The sequence below is a fragment of the Quercus robur genome, chromosome 7 (assembly GCF_932294415.1).
Source record: "Quercus robur chromosome 7, dhQueRobu3.1, whole genome shotgun sequence".
Taxonomy (NCBI): Eukaryota; Viridiplantae; Streptophyta; class Magnoliopsida; order Fagales; family Fagaceae; genus Quercus; species Quercus robur.
In genome coordinates, this window is record NC_065540.1 from 25,361,443 (window position 1) to 25,379,481 (window position 18,039).

Here is an 18,039-nt window from a genome sequence, read left to right on the forward strand (position 1 = left end):
GTCTGTGGACTGTGTCAACCATTGTTTTGGTTGTTATTTATCTTTTAGTGTTTCTCATGGGAACCACATCCTCATGCCTGGTAGGTTAGCTTGTAGGTTAGCTTGTAAAAATAGTGGGAGCAGTAGGTTAGCTTGTTCATTCTTCCTCATGCCTCCACCAAATCCAACTTCATGTGCTAAAGAAAATAAGTTTATATGTATCTATTGTTTCAACCTTATTTTGCTATTGACGCTGCTGTGCTATTGGTGCTGATTTGGTTATATTTTCTATTGTTTCAACCTTATTTTGCTATTGTTGCTGCTGTGCTATTGGTGCTGATTTGGTTTTATTTTCTTTTAGTTTCTATGCTTGTCTTGACTCGTAGGCTCTTCTAATTGTTGTTGAAATGTATCTATTGGTTTACAATTCTTAAGTGCTAGAAGAAGATAGGAGAGGATCTCATCTTAGGTCATGTTTGTATTTAAAGAAAATTTTATATTCTTTACATAATGATCAAACCTTCTTTTAAAGTTATCGATTTCATTTGATATTATGTTTCTTGCATCTATATTGATAATTGTTTTCCAATGTTTTCTTCTAGTTTATCTCCATGGGTCGTTCTTTTTTTTGTAAATTGCTTGATGATGACTCAGATGATGATGAGATAATTATAAAACTTCTTATGGGTGAGACATCACAACGTAAGCGTCGTCGGTATATCGACCGTAACCATTTGGCAGGCCATAAACGGCTTTATGATGACTACTTTGCTGAAGAACCTGTATATCCTCCCAAAGTATTTCGAAGGAGATTTCGAATGAGACGTTCTCTTTTTCTCCGAATCCTATCTAAAGTAGAAGCTCACGAACCTTATTTTATCCAAAAAAGAAATAATGCCAAAAAGCTTGGTCTATCTCCCCTTCAAAAGATGATCGCTGCACTTAGGATGCTTGCTTATGGAGTAACAGCTGATTTTTTGGATGAATATGTGAGAATAGCCGAAAGCACTGCAATGATGAGTCTGAAAAAATTTGTTGCAGCAGTGGTTGCTATTTTCTCAGAGCAATACTTGAGGTCACCAAACAATGAAGACATCGCTAGATTGTTAGCTCATAGCCAAAACCGTGGATTTCCAGGCATGTTGGGAAGTATTGATTGCATGCATTGGAAATGGAAAAATTGTCCAACTGCATGGAAAGAGATGTATTGTGGTCATGTTCGTCAGCCAACTATTATTTTGGAAGCAGTGGCTTCATATGACCTTTGGATATGACACTCTTTTTTGAGATTACCTGGGTCCAATAATGATATTAACGTGTTGGACCGGTCTCATTTATTTTCTGAGCTTGCACAAGGACGTGCTCCTGCAGTTAATTACTCAGTTAATGGTCATGATTACACAATAGGATACTATCTTGCTGATGATATATATCCAAAATGGTCAACATTTGTGAAGACAATCTCATTTCCACTAGGAGATAAAAGAAAATTATTTGCAAAAACTCAGGAGGCATATAGGAAGGACGTAGAGCGTGCATTTGGAGTGCTTCAAGCGCGATTTGCAATTGTACGTGGACCTGCACGGTTTTTCTATGAAGAAACACTTCATGACATTATGAAAGCATGCATAATTCTTCATAACATGATTATTGAAGATGAGCGTGATGAAGCTGAAGCAGTGGACTTCAATTATGAACAAATTGATGAGATTTCATGTACACCAATGTCACGTGAGCGGACAAATGAATTTTCGGAGTTCATTCAAGTTCATCAACGCATTATGGATAAAGAAGTTCATTCTCAACTCCAAAAGAATCTTGTTGATCATTTATGGCAATTAGAAGGAGAGTTGTGAAAACTTTTGGTTTTGTTTATCTCTCCTCTTCTTTTTATGGAGTTGTCATTAAAACTTTTGATTTGGTTTATTTGTTTTATTTTGTTTATGAAGTTGCCATTAAAACTCATTGGCTATGTTGTTTCGTTATGTTAAGTTTAAGTACTAGCCAATTGTTGTGTTGTGTTAAATTTAAGTACTATTTGTGATCAAGGAAGTGGCAAGCTCAACTCTATTTAATTCAAGTATTTGTGTAAATTTGACAGGTTGATGTTATTTAAGTATCATTTGTGTTGTGTTAATTCAAGTATGTTTGTTTAAGTACCATTTGTGATCAAGGAAGTATGTAAATTTGACAGGTTGATGTTGTTTAAGTACCATCTGTTTAAGCCAACTATGTGTGTAAAATTTGAGTTGATGTTATTGGATATAAGTTGATGACAGGTTCAACAATTTTTTTTCCTGAAGATGACAGGTTCTGTGAGGGTTCTTTTTTATTTTTTTTTATTTGAACGTGACAGGTTCAACTTCAACATTTTTTTTCCTGAAATGAAGATGACAGGTTTTGTGTGAATGTTATTTTTTATTTTTTTGATTTGAACGTGACAGGTTCTGGGTTTTTTTTTTTTTTTTTTCTTTTGGGAAGCTGGCAGGTTCTAAAGTTTTTATTTTTATTTTTTTAAAATGATAAATGGAAAATATGGATTTAAAAAAAAATGACAGTTGAATAGGTTGAATATTTGAACATGTTACCGTTGGTTAGAACCAAAATTTTTGAAAAAGAATGCAATGTTACCGTTTGAACAAGAATTTGGCCGGTAGGAACAAATAATAAGAAAGAATAAAATAATAATAACAAAGAGTTAAGAAATAATATTTAAATGAAGTTGTAAAAATATAGAACATCTGATAAATGATATGTTGTAAAATGATGTGCTAAAATAATAAAGTAGGTTTTTGACGCGTTAAAATAACATTTTTCTTGAGAGAGCTTATGAGATTGCTCTAAGGCTCGATTTTGGTACCCAGCAATTCTTACCACCTAATACTCAACGGCAAAGCACTAGAGAAGCAATAACGAAGCAACCGAGGCGGCGAAAGCTTCAGGCGATGGCGACGAAGGCTTCAGGCAAGGGAAATCGGATTGGACTTAATATGGGTGTGTTTCTCAGCGCCACTCTGGTGATGTGGTTGCCGCTCCAGTGGAGGAAAAGAACACATTGGAGTCTAGAGAAGATCTTGCTAGAGGAGAAGTAACCCAGGCAGTGACTCTGACTAAACCCAGGCATGAAAGCTTCAGGCGATGGCGGCGAAGGCTTCAGGCGAGGGAAATTAGATTGGACTTAATGCGAGTGTGATTTCTTGTCGTCACTTTGATGATGTCGCTGCCGCTCCAGTGGAGGAGAAAAACATGTTGGAGTTCTAGAGAAGATCCAAACCGATTAGGTATTTGTTTTGGGTTTTGTTCATGGGTTTTTGGGGCTTGGAAGAACAAGAAAGTTTGTCTCCCATTCTTGAAGCAAAAGGAAGCAACACTAAATAGAGTCCTTAGGACTCGATTTCTATAAATAGAACTCAAGTCCATTTGACTCGAGTTCGATGCCTACGTGGACCAAGTATCCACCTTAGCTGCTGCATGATGGGAAAATCAAGTAAGTTATATTCGAATTATAACTTCAAAATCGAGTCCTTTGGTCTTGAGTTGTTAGATATCCAAATAGTTTCAAATTGTGCTAACTAACAAAATAGTTTGGCTTTCAGTGATATTTTCAAAAAAAAAATCATTTTAAGAAACTTTAAAACCAAATCAAACCCCCAATGGCCTCTGCAATCTGCATCACCATTCACCACAATACCACCGGTACACCCCCAACGGGCAGACCAGCCACCCTCCGGCGATTTCAACGGCGATAGGATCTAGAGATTCTCAAGGTTCGGCACCCATACAATAATTAAGGTAACCTCCAAATTTTCTCAATCTAAATGCTTCATTCATGTTTATACACAGTTTCAAGTTTGTGACTTAAAAAAAAGAAAAAAAAAAAATTGATGGGTATGTTATACTAAAATATTTTATTTGCTATGTTGTGGCAGTTTTGTTGAGTTATTTGGTTTTAGAATGATATACACGGCGATTGACAATTTCTACTTAACCGATGAGCAACTAAAGAACTCACCTTCTAGGAAAGATGGCATTGATGAAGCAACTGAAACTACCTTACGAATCTATGGCTGTGATCTCATCCAAAAAAGTGGCATCTTGCTTAAACTGTATCCTCTTTTTTTTGATTTCTTTATATGTTGGGTTTATGAAATTGTTTACTTTTCTCAATTTTGTTGGTTCATATGTTACCTTAATCTTTGTACTTACAGACCTCAGGTTGTGGCGACCGGGCAGGTTCTATTCCATCGTTTCTATTGCAAGAAATCGTTTGCCCGCTTCAATGTTAAGGTTAAGTTTTGTCTCTTATCATTCTCTCTTTACATAGAGAATAAATGTAGGAAAGAAAAGGGGTTCTTTGAAATGTATCCATGATGTTCTAGCTGTTAGAATTATGGTTAAATTCACCATTTCGTAATAGTTGAAGTTTTTGGGACAATTAGTGATTTATCAGGTTATCAATGAAGGTGGTCATGAGTTTGAACGCTACCTTCACTCCACCTCTCATTAAAAATGTTAAAAATCCCACATGTTGGGCCTTGCTTCTTAAGGGAGAGTTTGAGATTATACATGAGGGGAGTGTTAGAATTATTGTTAGATGATTAAATTACATTGTTTTCTATTAGTTTAAGGCTTGGGGATAATTGATAATTTAGCACTAGTTTTGTATCAGTAATTCACCTCTGCCAAGACCAACAGTTGCCTTGAGCTTCATTGAATTAAGGTCCATGTTTTCCAGAATGTATTTTTATTCTTACATTTTCTTGGCAACAAATGAATAATAGTTGTGTTTCTAACTTGGATATTTTAATTTTCTGGGATATGATAATTTTTTGCAGAAAGTTGCTGCGAGTTGCGTGTGGCTTGCATCAAAGCTCGAGGAAAGCCCAATGAAAGCAAGACAAGTCCTTATTGTTTTCCATAGAATGGAATGTAGGATGGAGAACTCACCTATAGAGCATTTGGAGATCGGTTCGCAGGTTAAGCACCCACCTTCTTTTCCATGGAATTACCTTTTTTTTTTAATCATTTTCTTCTTTGGCACAAGAGTTGAATTTTTCATTACTTGTTCTTCTTTTTCTTTTTGGCAACCACCAAGTATAATAGCTTTGTCTGAATAGGTGGTTAATTTTAGCACTTCAGGTGTCTTTGCACTTATATAGTCCTCGTATTTTTCTCCCCCCAAAAAAAAAAGCAGTAAATTCTCATGGTTTCTTTGTTTTTCCTATTTCTTTTCTAACAGAAGTATCATGACCTCAAGACTGACTTGAGCAGAACAGAAAGACATATATTGAAAGAGATGGGATTTGTTTGTCATGTTGAACATCCTCATAAATTCATATTTAACTACCTTGCCATTCTTGAAACACCTCCAGAACTGAGGCAGGAAGTTTGGAATCTAGCAAATGATAGGTACTTTTTGCAAATTAACTACTCATGGACAAAAGTTATGCACTCTTTTTTCTTATTATTTGGTTATACATTTAACAAGGAAACTTTGCATCTAAAATTTTTATTCTTCAGTTAAGTCTTACTTATAAAAAAAAAGTTTCATTTAGTTTACATATCTATATAGATAGTATTCATAACTATCAAAAAAAAAAAAAAGACTATTCACAGATGTCTTTAGTATCATATAGAATCTACATTGTATAGTATTAGATTTTTGTAGGAAGTGTTCATTATTCAACTAGTATGTTTGAGCGTACACTAAATACTCTTTGGACAATGTATAGTGCTTTTATTTTTGGTGGGCTACATGAATCCTTCTCCAATCAGCCCTATTTAGGGCCATATTCTGTTATATTTTTTATGATTATGCTTTTCTTGCTTTTTAGACCCATACTATATTTAGGCCTCTCTTTAATGCCCTAAGCTCCTTGAATCTATAAATTGCCTTTTTTTTGTTGCCGTGTCCATGCATATAATTTGATGCAGAAGACATCTTGACAGTTATTTGTTTAGTTGGTAGTCACACTGTAGTATGTAAGACACAATTGCATTCTTCTATGCTTCAGAATAATGGGTCGATTTATGTCTGCTGATTGTTGCAGTTGTTCCATGTCTTTCACTGTGGCTTACACTTCCATTAGTAATCTGTCTTGTTGTTTAATTTTATTTTAACATTCAAATTTGAGCAGTTTGCGCACGACTTTGTGTGTTCGATTCAAGAGTGAGGTTGTGGCCTGCGGGGTTGTCTATGCTGCTGCTCGTCGGTTCCAAGTACCCCTTCCCGAGAATCCACCATGGTGGAAGGTATTTGATGCAGACAAGTCTGGGATTGATGAAGTATGTAGAGTTCTGGCTGAGCTGTACAGCCTCCCCAAGGCAAAATATATCCCTGTCTTTAAGGATGGAGACTCTTCTACGTTTTCTAGCCAGTCGAGGGATTCACAATCTCAGCCAGTTCTGAAGGTACTTCTATTTTATTCATGTACAATTTTAAGTTTCATTGGAAACATAAAGCCTCTGCTAATGCCCTTTCTGCAGTGTTCGCAATTGCCAATTCGTCAGCAAGTATTGCATTATGTTTGTTAACTGCTGCTGTCCTTTTTCCAGAGATTCTTGCCATAGAGGTGGGTTGTTAGACCACCCAAATTTTGGAGATGGAACAGCAGCACTTGAATGCTCTGTTTAGAGAAAGGATGGCAATTGTGGGGACTGCAGAAAATTTGGTCAACCTCATAATGCCACATACTTAAAATATGATCTCCCCTAGCAGAGTTGAATCACATTAGCTTGGTGGAATTTTTATTTTACTGCAGTTCTATAAGAATTTCTGCAGACTAGGGAGAGTTGAATCACTTTAGCATGGTGGGATTTTTATTTCATTGCTGATCTATAGGAAATTCCTCAGACTAGCCCTACAGCTAATATCAAGTCAGCTTCAGCCACTGTTAACACTGAATCTGGTGGATCCGAGGATGTATTGGTGAAAGCACCCCTTGACAAGCTGACGGATTCTAAGAAAAATGATGATGAATTAAAGAACATGTCTGTTGAGGGAGAGGCAAGAGAAGAGCCCCTGCCAAAATCAAATTCTGACCACAGAACAGACGCAAGTAGGGAAAGAAACAGGGAGAGAGAGGAGAGGGAAAGGGACAGAGAGAAGGAGGGCAGAATAAAGGCCCGGGATCGTGATAGGAGCAGGGATTTTGACCGTGTACGTGATCAAGAGGAAACAGAGAGGGACAGAGATAGAGTTAGGGATTGGAGTCACCGTTCCAAGGATAGAGGAAAATATTTAGGTATGTTTACAACCAATTTTGTTCACGAACCTGATGCTATTGTTAATATTTGTTTTTAGGGGTGTAGCCAGGATTTTTTTGTTTGAGGGGGGCCGAATTGTGGTACTAATATATTAGTCAAGATAAACTCCTACACACATGTATGTGTATAGATATATAAACTTTAATACTAGAGTAAGTCATAATTCATAAATAATTGTATACAACATCATCAACTTTGATGTATGCATATTTACTACATAATTTTTAGGATAACTTATCATCTTTTAAACTCTAATGAGAAAAGTTGTCTACTCTGAATGTTTGATATTAGACTTGTAGAAAAATATCAACAAAGAGAACTCAATATCTCCTATAAAATTTATGCTCAATGACAATCTTTCATAGAATAAATTTAATCTTTTACCGTCTCCATAGTGAAATTTGTAAAATTTTCATTTTCAATAAGAATCACAAAAATTGTCTACCAAAGCGAATAAAAGAATTCAATGTAATCACTTAAGTCTTCAAAGACATGGATGATAGAAAAATTTAATAGATACAAGTGCAAATTTTACATTATAAAAATGAAACAAAGAAAACAAAAACTACATTGCCTCTATAATTAATAGACCAACTGACAAAGTCCTTCATTTTCTAAGAGCACCATTGGACTAAAATATTTTCAAGTGCCAACTCCTATTTTATTAAATCTCTAAATTTTTTATAATTATATTTACTATAAAAGAAATTTTAAAAATTTTCGAGGGGCCAACCATAGATGTAGCTATGTCCCTGTTTGTTTTATGGGTGTGCCGTGGTGTGATCTTCTTTTCTAATTGTTCTTTGATTACCTAGTGATATGATCTTTCTCTTGTTATTGTGAATGCCCAGGACATTCAGAGAAATCAAGACATCCCTCATCACGAGGTATGCATTTTGTTTTCCTTTGGTATTGCATGATCAATATGGTTTCTTGTTTAACCGTAGTTCTGTTATCTGAACCTCTTTATTTTCAGATCGGGACTACCACAGTTCCTCTTATTCTTCAAGGGGGAAGGATCGCCATAGACATCAATCTTATACTTAAATCGTCTCTCTACAGACAAGAACTTTTTTGACTTGAAATGTACAACCTAAATTTTGATGACTGATCTGTGGGCTATTCCCAATGGTTGATCTTGATCTTGTACTCAGCCCTCAGTAATGTGGACAGAATTCTCTTATAGTGCTTTGCTCATCTCCTGGCTACCTGAAATAGCTTGCTGCGTTATTGTATTATGTTGTAGGAGCTTGCCTATTCATAGGACATGTGGCAACTGGTAGCAGGTACTGCTTAGTAGGTGCTAGCCTTGGGGGGTCTGTCTTTGAATGCTTTACATCTGTGAATCCATGTTCGATTGATATCTTTGTCAAGTTTACATCCCCAGAAATACATGCTGGATGATGGACCTTGCATTGCTGCTATGTGAACAACTTAAAGTGGCTATGAACATCAGACTACATGATAATGTGAAAACTTCCTCATCCCATTTTTCCACACCAATACTACTTGTTTTAGAGGTTTTTTGGGCGGAGTTCTATTAGTTGTATATGCTGAATGGTGTTTATATAATAGTAATCAGTAAGAGTTATGTTATAGCAGTCAAACATAGTTTCATTTCATTGCTATCTTATTATAGCAAGTTATGAATACCCCCTATTTCTAAATTATTTGGATATGGTTTAATTAAAATCATAATTCTCTTATAGAGTTCTGAATCCATCCCATGACTAGATGTTATACGTATCTGAGCTATACTTCCAAATCTTTCTGGCAAATATGCGCACCAATTTCCCACAACTATCATGACCCACTGCGCAGCAGGAAATCAATGCTATTGAGTATTGACTAAGTACTACAATGGGGAGCTTGAGATATGTAGTAGGAAGACATGATGAAAGAATAGATATGTGATGGAAATTGCATAAGTTTCTTATTCTACAAATGAAAGCCTCGCCAACGGGGGCTTGGCTCAGTTAGTAAGGTTTGGATACTTCGTATAACTCACCTAGGTTCAAGTCCCATTGCCAACAAGAATCCGTTGGTGGACATCCACATGGGTTGGCCCAAGGGCTTTAACCTTAGCGCCCAGCCCAGGAGCTAGCATAACCTAACGAACTATTTTTGTTGACCAAAAAAAATAAAAAGCCTCCATGCCTAATCAACAAAAAAGAATGTAATTCATTATTTTAATTAACTTAGGCATGGAACCTGAAAGCCTAAATAAGATTTTGGATTCCTAGAGGTGATACTAGGACAACAAATGAGTCAAGTCAAACCAAATATTAAAAGTTTATAGTTATTCATTTAATTTTATTTTAAACGCAATAACATAGCCACTTATTGAAAGAAAGGATTCAATTAAAGCAATTCAAGTAAAGGAGAGAGAGAGAGAGAGAGAGAGAGAGAGAGAGAGAGAGAGTGGGGGGGGAAGAAAAAAGAAAAAGAAGCTCATATATAAAAAGAGGTTTTTGGTAAGGAACTTTCTCCATAAAATTGCTCATATGTTCCACACGTGTGAAAAAAGGTAATTGAGATAAAATGTTAACAATTTCATCTTAATCCAAAATTTAGGGACTTAAATATAGTAATTGAAAATTTTTGTGGACTAAATGAAATAATCAAAACACGTATAAATTATACTTTACACTAAAATAAAAAGTTGAACTCTATCATGAACTATCTTTAACATTTGTTCTATCTTATAGGACACTCTCCATTTTAAGATTGAGATTTTATTTGTTTTATCTAATAGTATAAAGAAAGCCGCTCAATTATCTCTTTATATTTGTTTTTAATATAGGAAAAGTTAACGGATATTTTGAAGGCATTGAGTTATAAATTTTGTTTTTTTATGAGAAGCTCTATTTTTTTTTTTTTTTTTTTTTTTTGACAGTTTTTCCCTGAAAGTTGCATAAAAAATTTTCAAAAATGATCTGTTAGCTAGACACCGTAATATAAACCATAAAACATATATATGAATTTAAAAACGTGGAGCATGCCGTAGGTTTATAACGAGCAAGCAGGGGTATAAATGTCATTTGAGGAGCGCCAAAACCAACAACTCATGAACCACTCTGATCTATTACTCGACATTTCCAAAGTTCCCACCAGTCACCAACAAACATCAAACAACACAGCATTGGTTTCATCGAAACTTTAACACACAAACACATAAATAAATATAATACACACACAAAAACCTCTCATTCCCTCCCAAGTTCTAATCACCCAGCTGAAACTTTTGCATCCCAAACATCACACCTAAGGTGAGTTCTGATCTTTTCTATGTGAATGAATGTACAGGTTTCTCAGTGAATGTTGAGTCTAAAACTTACGTCTGACTGACTTGCTATTTTCTCATTATTACATAAATGTGATTGGGTTTAGGCTCCTCAATCGTGGGTTTATTTCATATTTGAGTCTTTCCCAGAATTAAAATTGATCACTTTTTTCTTTCAAAGAAAAGAATCTCTGTTGACATCTATGTTCATTTTGTGGGTAATCTTGGATATAATGCTCTCAATATTTGTTGCTTTTCAAATAGTTTTATATACCATGGTTGCACTTGCAGGTTGAGTGTTAGCAAATGTTTTGATATGCTATTATTTTTTTGGTGACCAAAATGCGACCAAGATTTCAAATTTATTTTCACCCGAGTGAACATGACTTTTCTTGTGCCTTTAGTGAACATGATTTCAATGTATTCTGAAAATCTCCACCAATTTCTTGGTCATACTTGATACTTAATACTTGGTAATGCTGATGAATTTTACATAGATCATATTTAGCCCATGGTTCAGTTTTCTTCATTCTGCTACTTTTATTTTGGCGTGTAGTTCATTGGTAAATTAAGATATTACGTGTATTCCGGTTTGTTTTGAGCTGAGTGATATCTGTTTTCAACTTAATTTATTGACTTGTTTATATGTAGGAACTTCTGAAAAAAGTAGGGATGATATACTTTTTTCTCATATTCTGTGTGGTAGATTATGTGTTTTGACATTGTAGATACTCAAATATTATCATGATACGGTAAATCATGCCATGAACATTCTTACTACATTGATGATTACCTATAAATGTTTTCAATACTGCAGACTTTTGTTTTGACTTTTTGAGGTCTTAAAAGTGATTGAAAATGGCGGCTACTTCAACCCCTGGCATGCTCATGACAACAATCAATTCTTGCTTATCTTCTTCCCGCAATAGAGTTATGACAAGCACTGCAAATTTCAGTGCTGAGCATAAAGAGGCATCTTGGACAAGGCTTACCAGCTCTTCCCACATCTCATCAAGGCAGCCATTCTTCCAGAGCTTCACATCAGGAAATGTAAAATTTCAAAAGGTTGTTACAAGAGCAGTGTCTGGTGCTGCAGAGTACAAGCCTTTGCCTGGCTTGCCTGTTGATTTGAGAGGTCAGACAACTATTTTTTTCCCCTTTCATTATAAGATGCCTTTATTATCATTTGGTCTTTTCTTTCATAAATATTGTAGTTGCTTAGCACCCTCTTCACTGGTTTCTATATATGATGCGCAAACTATATATAAGAAATATGAAATGAATAGCTTCACATACTATCTTCCTCCACCTTTTTCCTTGTTGCATTGTATTGATACTGCAAGCAAAGGCCAGGTTTACAACTGCAGATGAGGTTTTGACTGGGAAGATTATATGTTTTGCTTTGTAAGATGGTATTTCACCAAGCATTTTAAAGCAAAATGTAGATGGGGTTTCTCTTTATTTCTGTGTCCCATGATTATTGACTTGAAAAGACAATTACCTCAATGAAAGCTCAACAAAAGCCTGTTTAGTTTCATATCCTGGGTTCTGATATGTATCTCAACTGAACACACATAAGCATAACAAATATATTGAGATATTGCATGTAAAATGAGCATTGTTGTAAACTTGCATAGTCTGCTAAGTTGCCATGCTGTTAAGTGGCAGAAAAAGGGTGGAGTTTCAACACCTGCTTGGCTGCTTCAATTTTTTTGCTTGTAGTTGTAGTTGATTACCTTTTTTTGGCTTTGCAAAGAATCTTGCCATATATATATATATATATATATATATAAGTCACATGTATAAATGTCGGAGAAACCTGAACCATGGTATTGAATCAAAGCACAAAAATCAGTTCTCTGGTAACAATGAGGCAAAGCCCAAATTTGAGGTTGGGAGTGAACAATGGTGGGAAGTGTTACATGAAGGTTTTTGTCATTGTCTTGCTATGAAGAGAAATGTTTTAGGATGACCACCAGTGTTGAGGTCAAGCCAAAGATGTACTTGTCCAAATCGTATGAACATAACATATATGCTGCTGCATTTAACACGGGGACATTGTGTTAGCAGGTAAGAGAGCATTTATTGCTGGCATAGCTGATGATAATGGATATGGATGGGCAATAGCAAAATCTCTTGCTGCTGCTGGTGCTGAAATTCTTGTTGGTACATGGGTTCCGGTATGTAAATTGATCTAACTTGATCTTATGATTCTTGAGTCTCAAGTAATGACAAAAGTGTACAATTTTTAATGTGAACTTTTGTTTTATGTAGGCACTGAATATTTTTGAATCTAGTTTACGGCGTGGGAAATTCGATGAGTCACGCAAGTAAGATATGATGTTCTGTTTCCTGCATTATGGGTAATCAATTAAAAATTGCGGTACTGTCTCCAAGCCTCTGTTAATTTCTAATTGAAATTTGATTTTTCAGATTACCAGATGGTTCTCTAATGGAAATTACTAAAGTGTATCCATTGGATGCTGTTTATGACAATCCTGAAGATGTTCCTGAGGATGTAATGAAAAGCTCCATATATTTCTGGAATAATTGATATAAAGTCCAATTGTATTCTTGGTAATATTCTTAGTTGTGGTTTTGGGCAGGTAAAAGCAAACAAACGCTATGCTGGATCCTCAAATTGGACGGTTCAGGTATCATTTATTGTGAATACATCACTATTTAATTTAAGTGGTCATTATTGAATAAAAGACTTTTTAACTCCACTCAGTAAACATCACTAATTTATTATGTCAGATTGACCTGGGCATAACATGTGATGAACTGTTCTCCAACGTATTCCATCGGCCTATGAGTTCCCACGTCTGTTCATGATTTTCTAAACACAACATAGAATAAAGATATCTCAGTATTTTGTCTTCACTTGGTGTGCACATTAGTATCAGTAAAACCAAATTGCAATAATGCCTCTGACTCGATTAAATTACAAGTGCTTAGTTTTCTTCCTTGAGAGAGAACAACAGAATTAATCAAGTATTGAACTTAAATCACACCATGGTTCACATTGATAAAAATGAATGTTAATAAGTTGACTAAAAGTTCAACTAATAAGTAGATGGATTTAATATGATTATAAGTTTGTACTACATCTTATCTGTCATGTCACATGTCAAATTTCTTTTCAAATGTATAGCAAAAGGATTTAATCTAACTCAACCTACTAATGACTAAGCTGCATTTGTTTCACAAACTGTTCGAATCCATATTTTGGTGAACATTGAAATTCATGGTCAATTGCAAACTTTGAATGTAAAAAACTTATAATGCGTGCTCCTCTTGTAAGGAGCTACAGGTCTCTTTACTGGCAAAGACATAACTGAGATAACTGACCCAACTGACCACTGGTAACCAATTTGGTTCTAATGTTTTGCAGGAAGTTGTTGAATCTGTGAAACAGGACTTTGGAAGCATCGACATCCTTGTGCACTCACTTGCCAATGGGCCAGAGGTGTTGTGTTCGTCAGTTTATCCTTTTAGGCTGTTCTTTCAAGATCTTAAGGCACTTAATTAGTGTTTTTTTTTTTTTTTTTCATTTGCAGGTCAGCAAACCTCTTTTGGAGACATCAAGGAATGGATATCTTGCAGCTATCTCTGCATCTAGTTACTCCTTTGTTTCTTTACTCAAGCACTTTGTTCCAATAATGAATCCAGGCACATTTCTCACTTAATTTCTTCTATTGCTTTTCTTTGATTTTTATCTTTATGTTCTTCCCTTCTCACCCTCCTCTCCCCATCCCAACTTTTTTCCTTATCCCTAATTTTCCCCTTAAGTCTGAATCCTTACAATATGCACCCTTATGTAAGGAACCTGGTTTAGGGTTAGGGTAATCTTGATGTTTTGAGTGGTCTTGGATTACGAGTGCTAGGTTTTTAGATGTTTCTGGATCTTTAGGGTTCGATCATGTCCTAGGTTAAGTGATTTTGATGTTTCAAACAAGTTCTTAAAGTGATATGTGTTTAGGCTTTGTTTGGGAGAACTCTAGGGTTTTGGGTATGTTATATTTTGCATGAATTGTGACTACTTCATGGGAATCACAGCCTCTCAGGGAAACATACTAGATAAAGTTTTGTCTTCTAACTCTCTCACACTCAAAAACTACACCACCACTCTATCTATAGGGACTATCACACCACCTTGCTTCTTTTCTTACCAGTGTGAGATTAATACTCTCAATAGGAATTACTTCATCTCATTATTAATTTTCTAACCAATTTAGGATTCCAAAACCAGTAAGAAAACCTCTGAAATTTTCCCCTAATTGGCTGGACTTAACATTACAGGTGGTGCTTCAATTTCTCTAACATACATTGCTTCTGAAAGGATCATTCCAGGGTATGTTTCCTTCAGCACAGTGAACATTGTCGTGTGGTTCACCTAAGAACAATTTCTTCATTTTGACTGTTCTACACGCAGATATGGTGGAGGCATGAGTTCAGCAAAGGCTGCTCTGGAGAGTGACACACAAGTAAGTCATATGTTTATTTATTTATTTATTTTATTTTTATTTCATGTATTTCTGTTTTTCAAATGTTCATGATATTTAGCATAACATCTATAAACTTTTGGGCTTGACACAGGTGCTAGCTTTTGAAGCTGGAAGAAAACACAAAATCAGGGTCAACACAATATCTGCCGGTATTTTATTTACTTTATATTGAGAATCATATCCTCACCTAAAATAGGAGAATAATTCTCTTGTAATCTCATTGACTGGTTTATGTCCTGGTGCCACATTCTGCCATGTACATGCTATGGGTGTTCCATCTGAAATGAGACCTATAGGGATGGCTGTATCCTTCTTCTCTATAGTCCAATTAAAAGATGATATCATTTAATGATCTGTATGTAGATCTCTCCAAGAAGACATCATCTATCATTCCTGGTCTCTTCCCTAATTATATGGATGATGTGTTTTACTGATAAGATATAGAAATTAATTTAGCCCCAATCTTCACTGCTGTTTTTCTAGCAATCAATCACAGCACACTAAAATCCCAATACTCAAACATGTTTCCATTAATTTGCCTAAAATCCCAGACTGAGTGGATAACTAAATGTCCTTGTGTCGGGCAATTAATGAAAATAACCATCAGTATGATTTTACGATAATTGGTTCATCGATGGTGCCAAACTGAATGTTAGTTGTGTCATGAAAACATTACTGAAAGAGTCCACCCAGTGATATTTTTTTGGGCTTGAATCTTAGCATCACTTGCAGTAGTCCTGTTGGTAATTTTAGCATAAGTTTAAATGCATTCAATTTTTTATTTTTATTTATTTTTTATTTCTACTTTGTATTTAAAAAGTACAAATCCATCCCTTTAAAATAGAGCTTTCATCTCACCATGCAGTTTAAATTGATTTTACAGTTTCCATAATATTATGTGTTCTCAGTTTTGTACCCTGGCCCTATTGTTGTCTTAGATTCATTTTTTGGTGTTAAGGTTACCTTTGAATTCAATAGAAGGCAAAATCAAATGATATAATTCCTAACTTAATTTTGTCTTTAGATAGTATCTATTTCCTCACATGTTTTCCAAACTATATAAATTTCAGGGCCATTACGAAGCCGTGCTGCAAAAGCAATTGGTTTTATTGATATGATGATAGATTACTCATCAGCCAATGCACCCCTACAGAAAGAATTATCTGCAGGTGAGTCATAAGTTTTTCCACAGATATTTCTAGATTTGGTTACGATCAAAATAATACTGCCTACTTTCTGTGGAACAAGACAGCAATTCAATAAAATTGCAAATTTTTTAAAAATATTATCCTCGTTTATGGTCAATTGATCATGATCACTCTAGCTTCTTGTGATATTTCTCCACTAAACAACAGAGGCTTGAAAATGCTTTTACAACACAAGCAGATGCAGCCTCTTTTGGATAATTTATGTTTTGTATTTTCTTTTTGGCATTTTTCATACTGTTACTGAGCTTGAATTATAATTGGAACAGAGGAGGTTGGGAATGCTGCTGCCTTCCTGGCATCACCATTGGCTTCAGCTATCACTGGTGCCGTTGTGTATGTTGACAATGGTCTGAATGCAATGGGAGTGGGAGTTGACAGCCCAATATTTGAGAACCTAGACATTCCAAAAGGTAACTAGAGCTAGAGGGTTTTTTATATTTTTAGCAAAGCCAAGGTTAGAGGTTAAGATAAACATGGATTGTGTAAGTGAATTCTATTGAAAATTTTGATCAAGCAAAAGAAATAATTGTTTTCTCACATTTCATATGTTCTTGTATCATTAGCAAATGGATTATTTCGCATTTCCATATTAATAAGAAGATAGCATGATTTTTCCCCACTTTGGAATTCATTTTGGTCATCAGTGTGTACAAGTTTAGGACACAGCAGCCATTCTCAACTGAACTTGATGGCTTTGATGCTCTGGGCCTTATGTCTGCTTTCTGTGTCACTCAGTAACAGGTGTTTGGTTCTCAAGAATTATATATTTAGACCGATGACTAGTCTTTCACTCGACTCCATAATTGTTGAGCAGTTTTAAACCACAGTTCTCTTGGACGTGATAATCGATGTGAAAAAAAATGCATTAATGGTGGTAACAACCATTACGTCTTCATGCATTAACATAAATGTAGTCGTCTAATAGTTATATCATGAATAATTTCGCACCAGAATGCTGTAACAACTATAATGGGTTTAGATTGACCTACAATTAAGAGAAAAGAATAAAAATGAGATGGCAACTATAAACAACATTATAAATTCACAGCAGTGACACCAACTAAAACCTTCATAAAATTGTCGAAAGTTTTGTAATTCAGTGGCATAGTCTAGTCTTTTTTTATAAGAAGAGGGGAGTTTGAAACCCCCATCTCCTATTTGTTTTAACAATTTATCCAGCAAAAAAAAAAAAAAAAAAAATCAAATAATTTTGAAAGTCTGCAGCAATGCAACCGATGACAAATGATAATTGATCACAATGGTGGCTTAATGTGGACCATCTAGAAGGAAAGGAACTATAGGACATTGAAGTAGGTGGTGGTAAAGAGGGCTTTTCTGAATTCATTATATGAGTGGTTGGCGGTTTTGAGTAGCCATTCTTTTACTAGTATTTTAAACATTATTGATTGCTGTAATTTTCTTTAATTTTGCTGCACTACTAGTACACTTCCTGTGTACTGGGTGCTATTACCATATTTTTCTTTTTCATATCAATAAAGCTATCTTATAAAAATAAAAATAAAATAACAATTGTTGGATTCAATTCATTTAATGCTTCCCACATTTAGTAGAGACACTGATTCCTTATTGCCGCCTGTTTTGTCTCCCAAAATGTAACTTTGATTTTGCAAGGAATAGGGTTAAAACCAAATCATGGCTCCCAAAGTGTAACTTTGATTTTGCAAGGAATAAGGCTTATACCACATCATGTATTTCGTACATGAAAAAAAGAAAAAAGAAAAAGGAGATTGTGAATTTCTATAAATGAAATAAAAAAAAAGGAGATTACTAGCCT

At 35.1% G+C, this 18,039-nt stretch overlaps 3 protein-coding genes across 6 annotated transcripts; all 3 read left to right on the forward strand.

Annotated features, from left to right (window-relative positions):
* Window positions 1-590: 590 nt before the first annotated feature.
* LOC126691214 (uncharacterized) lies at window positions 591-1,835 on the forward strand. The gene is made up of 2 exons (XM_050386274.1): window positions 591-1,183; window positions 1,268-1,835. Exons 1-2 carry the CDS (start codon window positions 591-593, stop codon window positions 1,833-1,835), a joined length of 1,161 nt encoding a protein of 386 aa, XP_050242231.1.
* A 1,764-nt stretch (window positions 1,836-3,599) lies between these two features.
* Window positions 3,600-8,955, forward strand: LOC126692910 (cyclin-L1-1-like). Of its 4 annotated transcripts, none has more exons than XM_050388714.1 (9): window positions 3,600-3,771; window positions 3,909-4,085; window positions 4,188-4,266; window positions 4,815-4,955; window positions 5,219-5,388; window positions 6,117-6,390; window positions 6,821-7,223; window positions 8,097-8,132; window positions 8,222-8,955. In XM_050388714.1, the coding sequence occupies exons 2-9, from the start codon at window positions 3,934-3,936 to the stop codon at window positions 8,290-8,292; spliced, it is 1,326 nt and encodes a 441-aa protein (XP_050244671.1). In that variant the 5' UTR covers window positions 3,600-3,771; window positions 3,909-3,933; the 3' UTR covers window positions 8,293-8,955. The 4 variants fall into 4 exon arrangements, with proteins under 4 accessions (XP_050244671.1, XP_050244672.1, XP_050244674.1 ...); XM_050388715.1 differs by having other exon boundaries at window positions 6,833-7,223; XM_050388717.1 differs by lacking the exons at window positions 8,097-8,132; window positions 8,222-8,955 and having other exon boundaries at window positions 6,535-7,018.
* Window positions 8,956-10,340: 1,385 nt separating this feature from the next.
* LOC126692911 (enoyl-[acyl-carrier-protein] reductase [NADH] 1, chloroplastic-like) lies at window positions 10,341-16,863 on the forward strand. The gene is made up of 13 exons (XM_050388718.1): window positions 10,341-10,514; window positions 11,346-11,663; window positions 12,599-12,708; window positions 12,803-12,858; window positions 12,962-13,046; window positions 13,135-13,182; window positions 13,923-13,997; window positions 14,089-14,200; window positions 14,831-14,882; window positions 14,964-15,015; window positions 15,128-15,185; window positions 16,107-16,205; window positions 16,511-16,863. Exons 2-13 carry the CDS (start codon window positions 11,387-11,389, stop codon window positions 16,660-16,662), a joined length of 1,176 nt encoding a protein of 391 aa, XP_050244675.1. The 5' UTR covers window positions 10,341-10,514; window positions 11,346-11,386; the 3' UTR covers window positions 16,663-16,863.
* The last annotated feature ends 1,176 nt before the right edge of the window (window positions 16,864-18,039 follow it).

Excerpts from the sequence above, each read along its gene's own strand:
- LOC126691214 (XM_050386274.1), top strand. The coding sequence starts at position 591 with ATGGGTCGTTCTTTTTTTTGTAAATTGCTTGATGATGACTCAGATGAT. Across the intron at positions 1,184-1,267 it reads CCAACTGCATGGAAAGAGAT|ATTACCTGGGTCCAATAATG; the intron begins GTATTGTGGTCA and ends CTCTTTTTTGAG.
- LOC126692910 (XM_050388714.1), top strand. The coding sequence starts at position 3,934 with ATGATATACACGGCGATTGACAATTTCTACTTAACCGATGAGCAACTA. Across the intron at positions 5,389-6,116 it reads TGGAATCTAGCAAATGATAG|TTTGCGCACGACTTTGTGTG; the intron begins GTACTTTTTGCA and ends AAATTTGAGCAG. Across the intron at positions 6,391-6,820 it reads AATCTCAGCCAGTTCTGAAG|GAAATTCCTCAGACTAGCCC; the intron begins GTACTTCTATTT and ends GCTGATCTATAG.
- LOC126692911 (XM_050388718.1), top strand. The coding sequence starts at position 11,387 with ATGGCGGCTACTTCAACCCCTGGCATGCTCATGACAACAATCAATTCT. Across the intron at positions 13,047-13,134 it reads CTGAAGATGTTCCTGAGGAT|GTAAAAGCAAACAAACGCTA; the intron begins GTAATGAAAAGC and ends GGTTTTGGGCAG. Across the intron at positions 14,201-14,830 it reads TGTTCCAATAATGAATCCAG|GTGGTGCTTCAATTTCTCTA; the intron begins GCACATTTCTCA and ends TTAACATTACAG.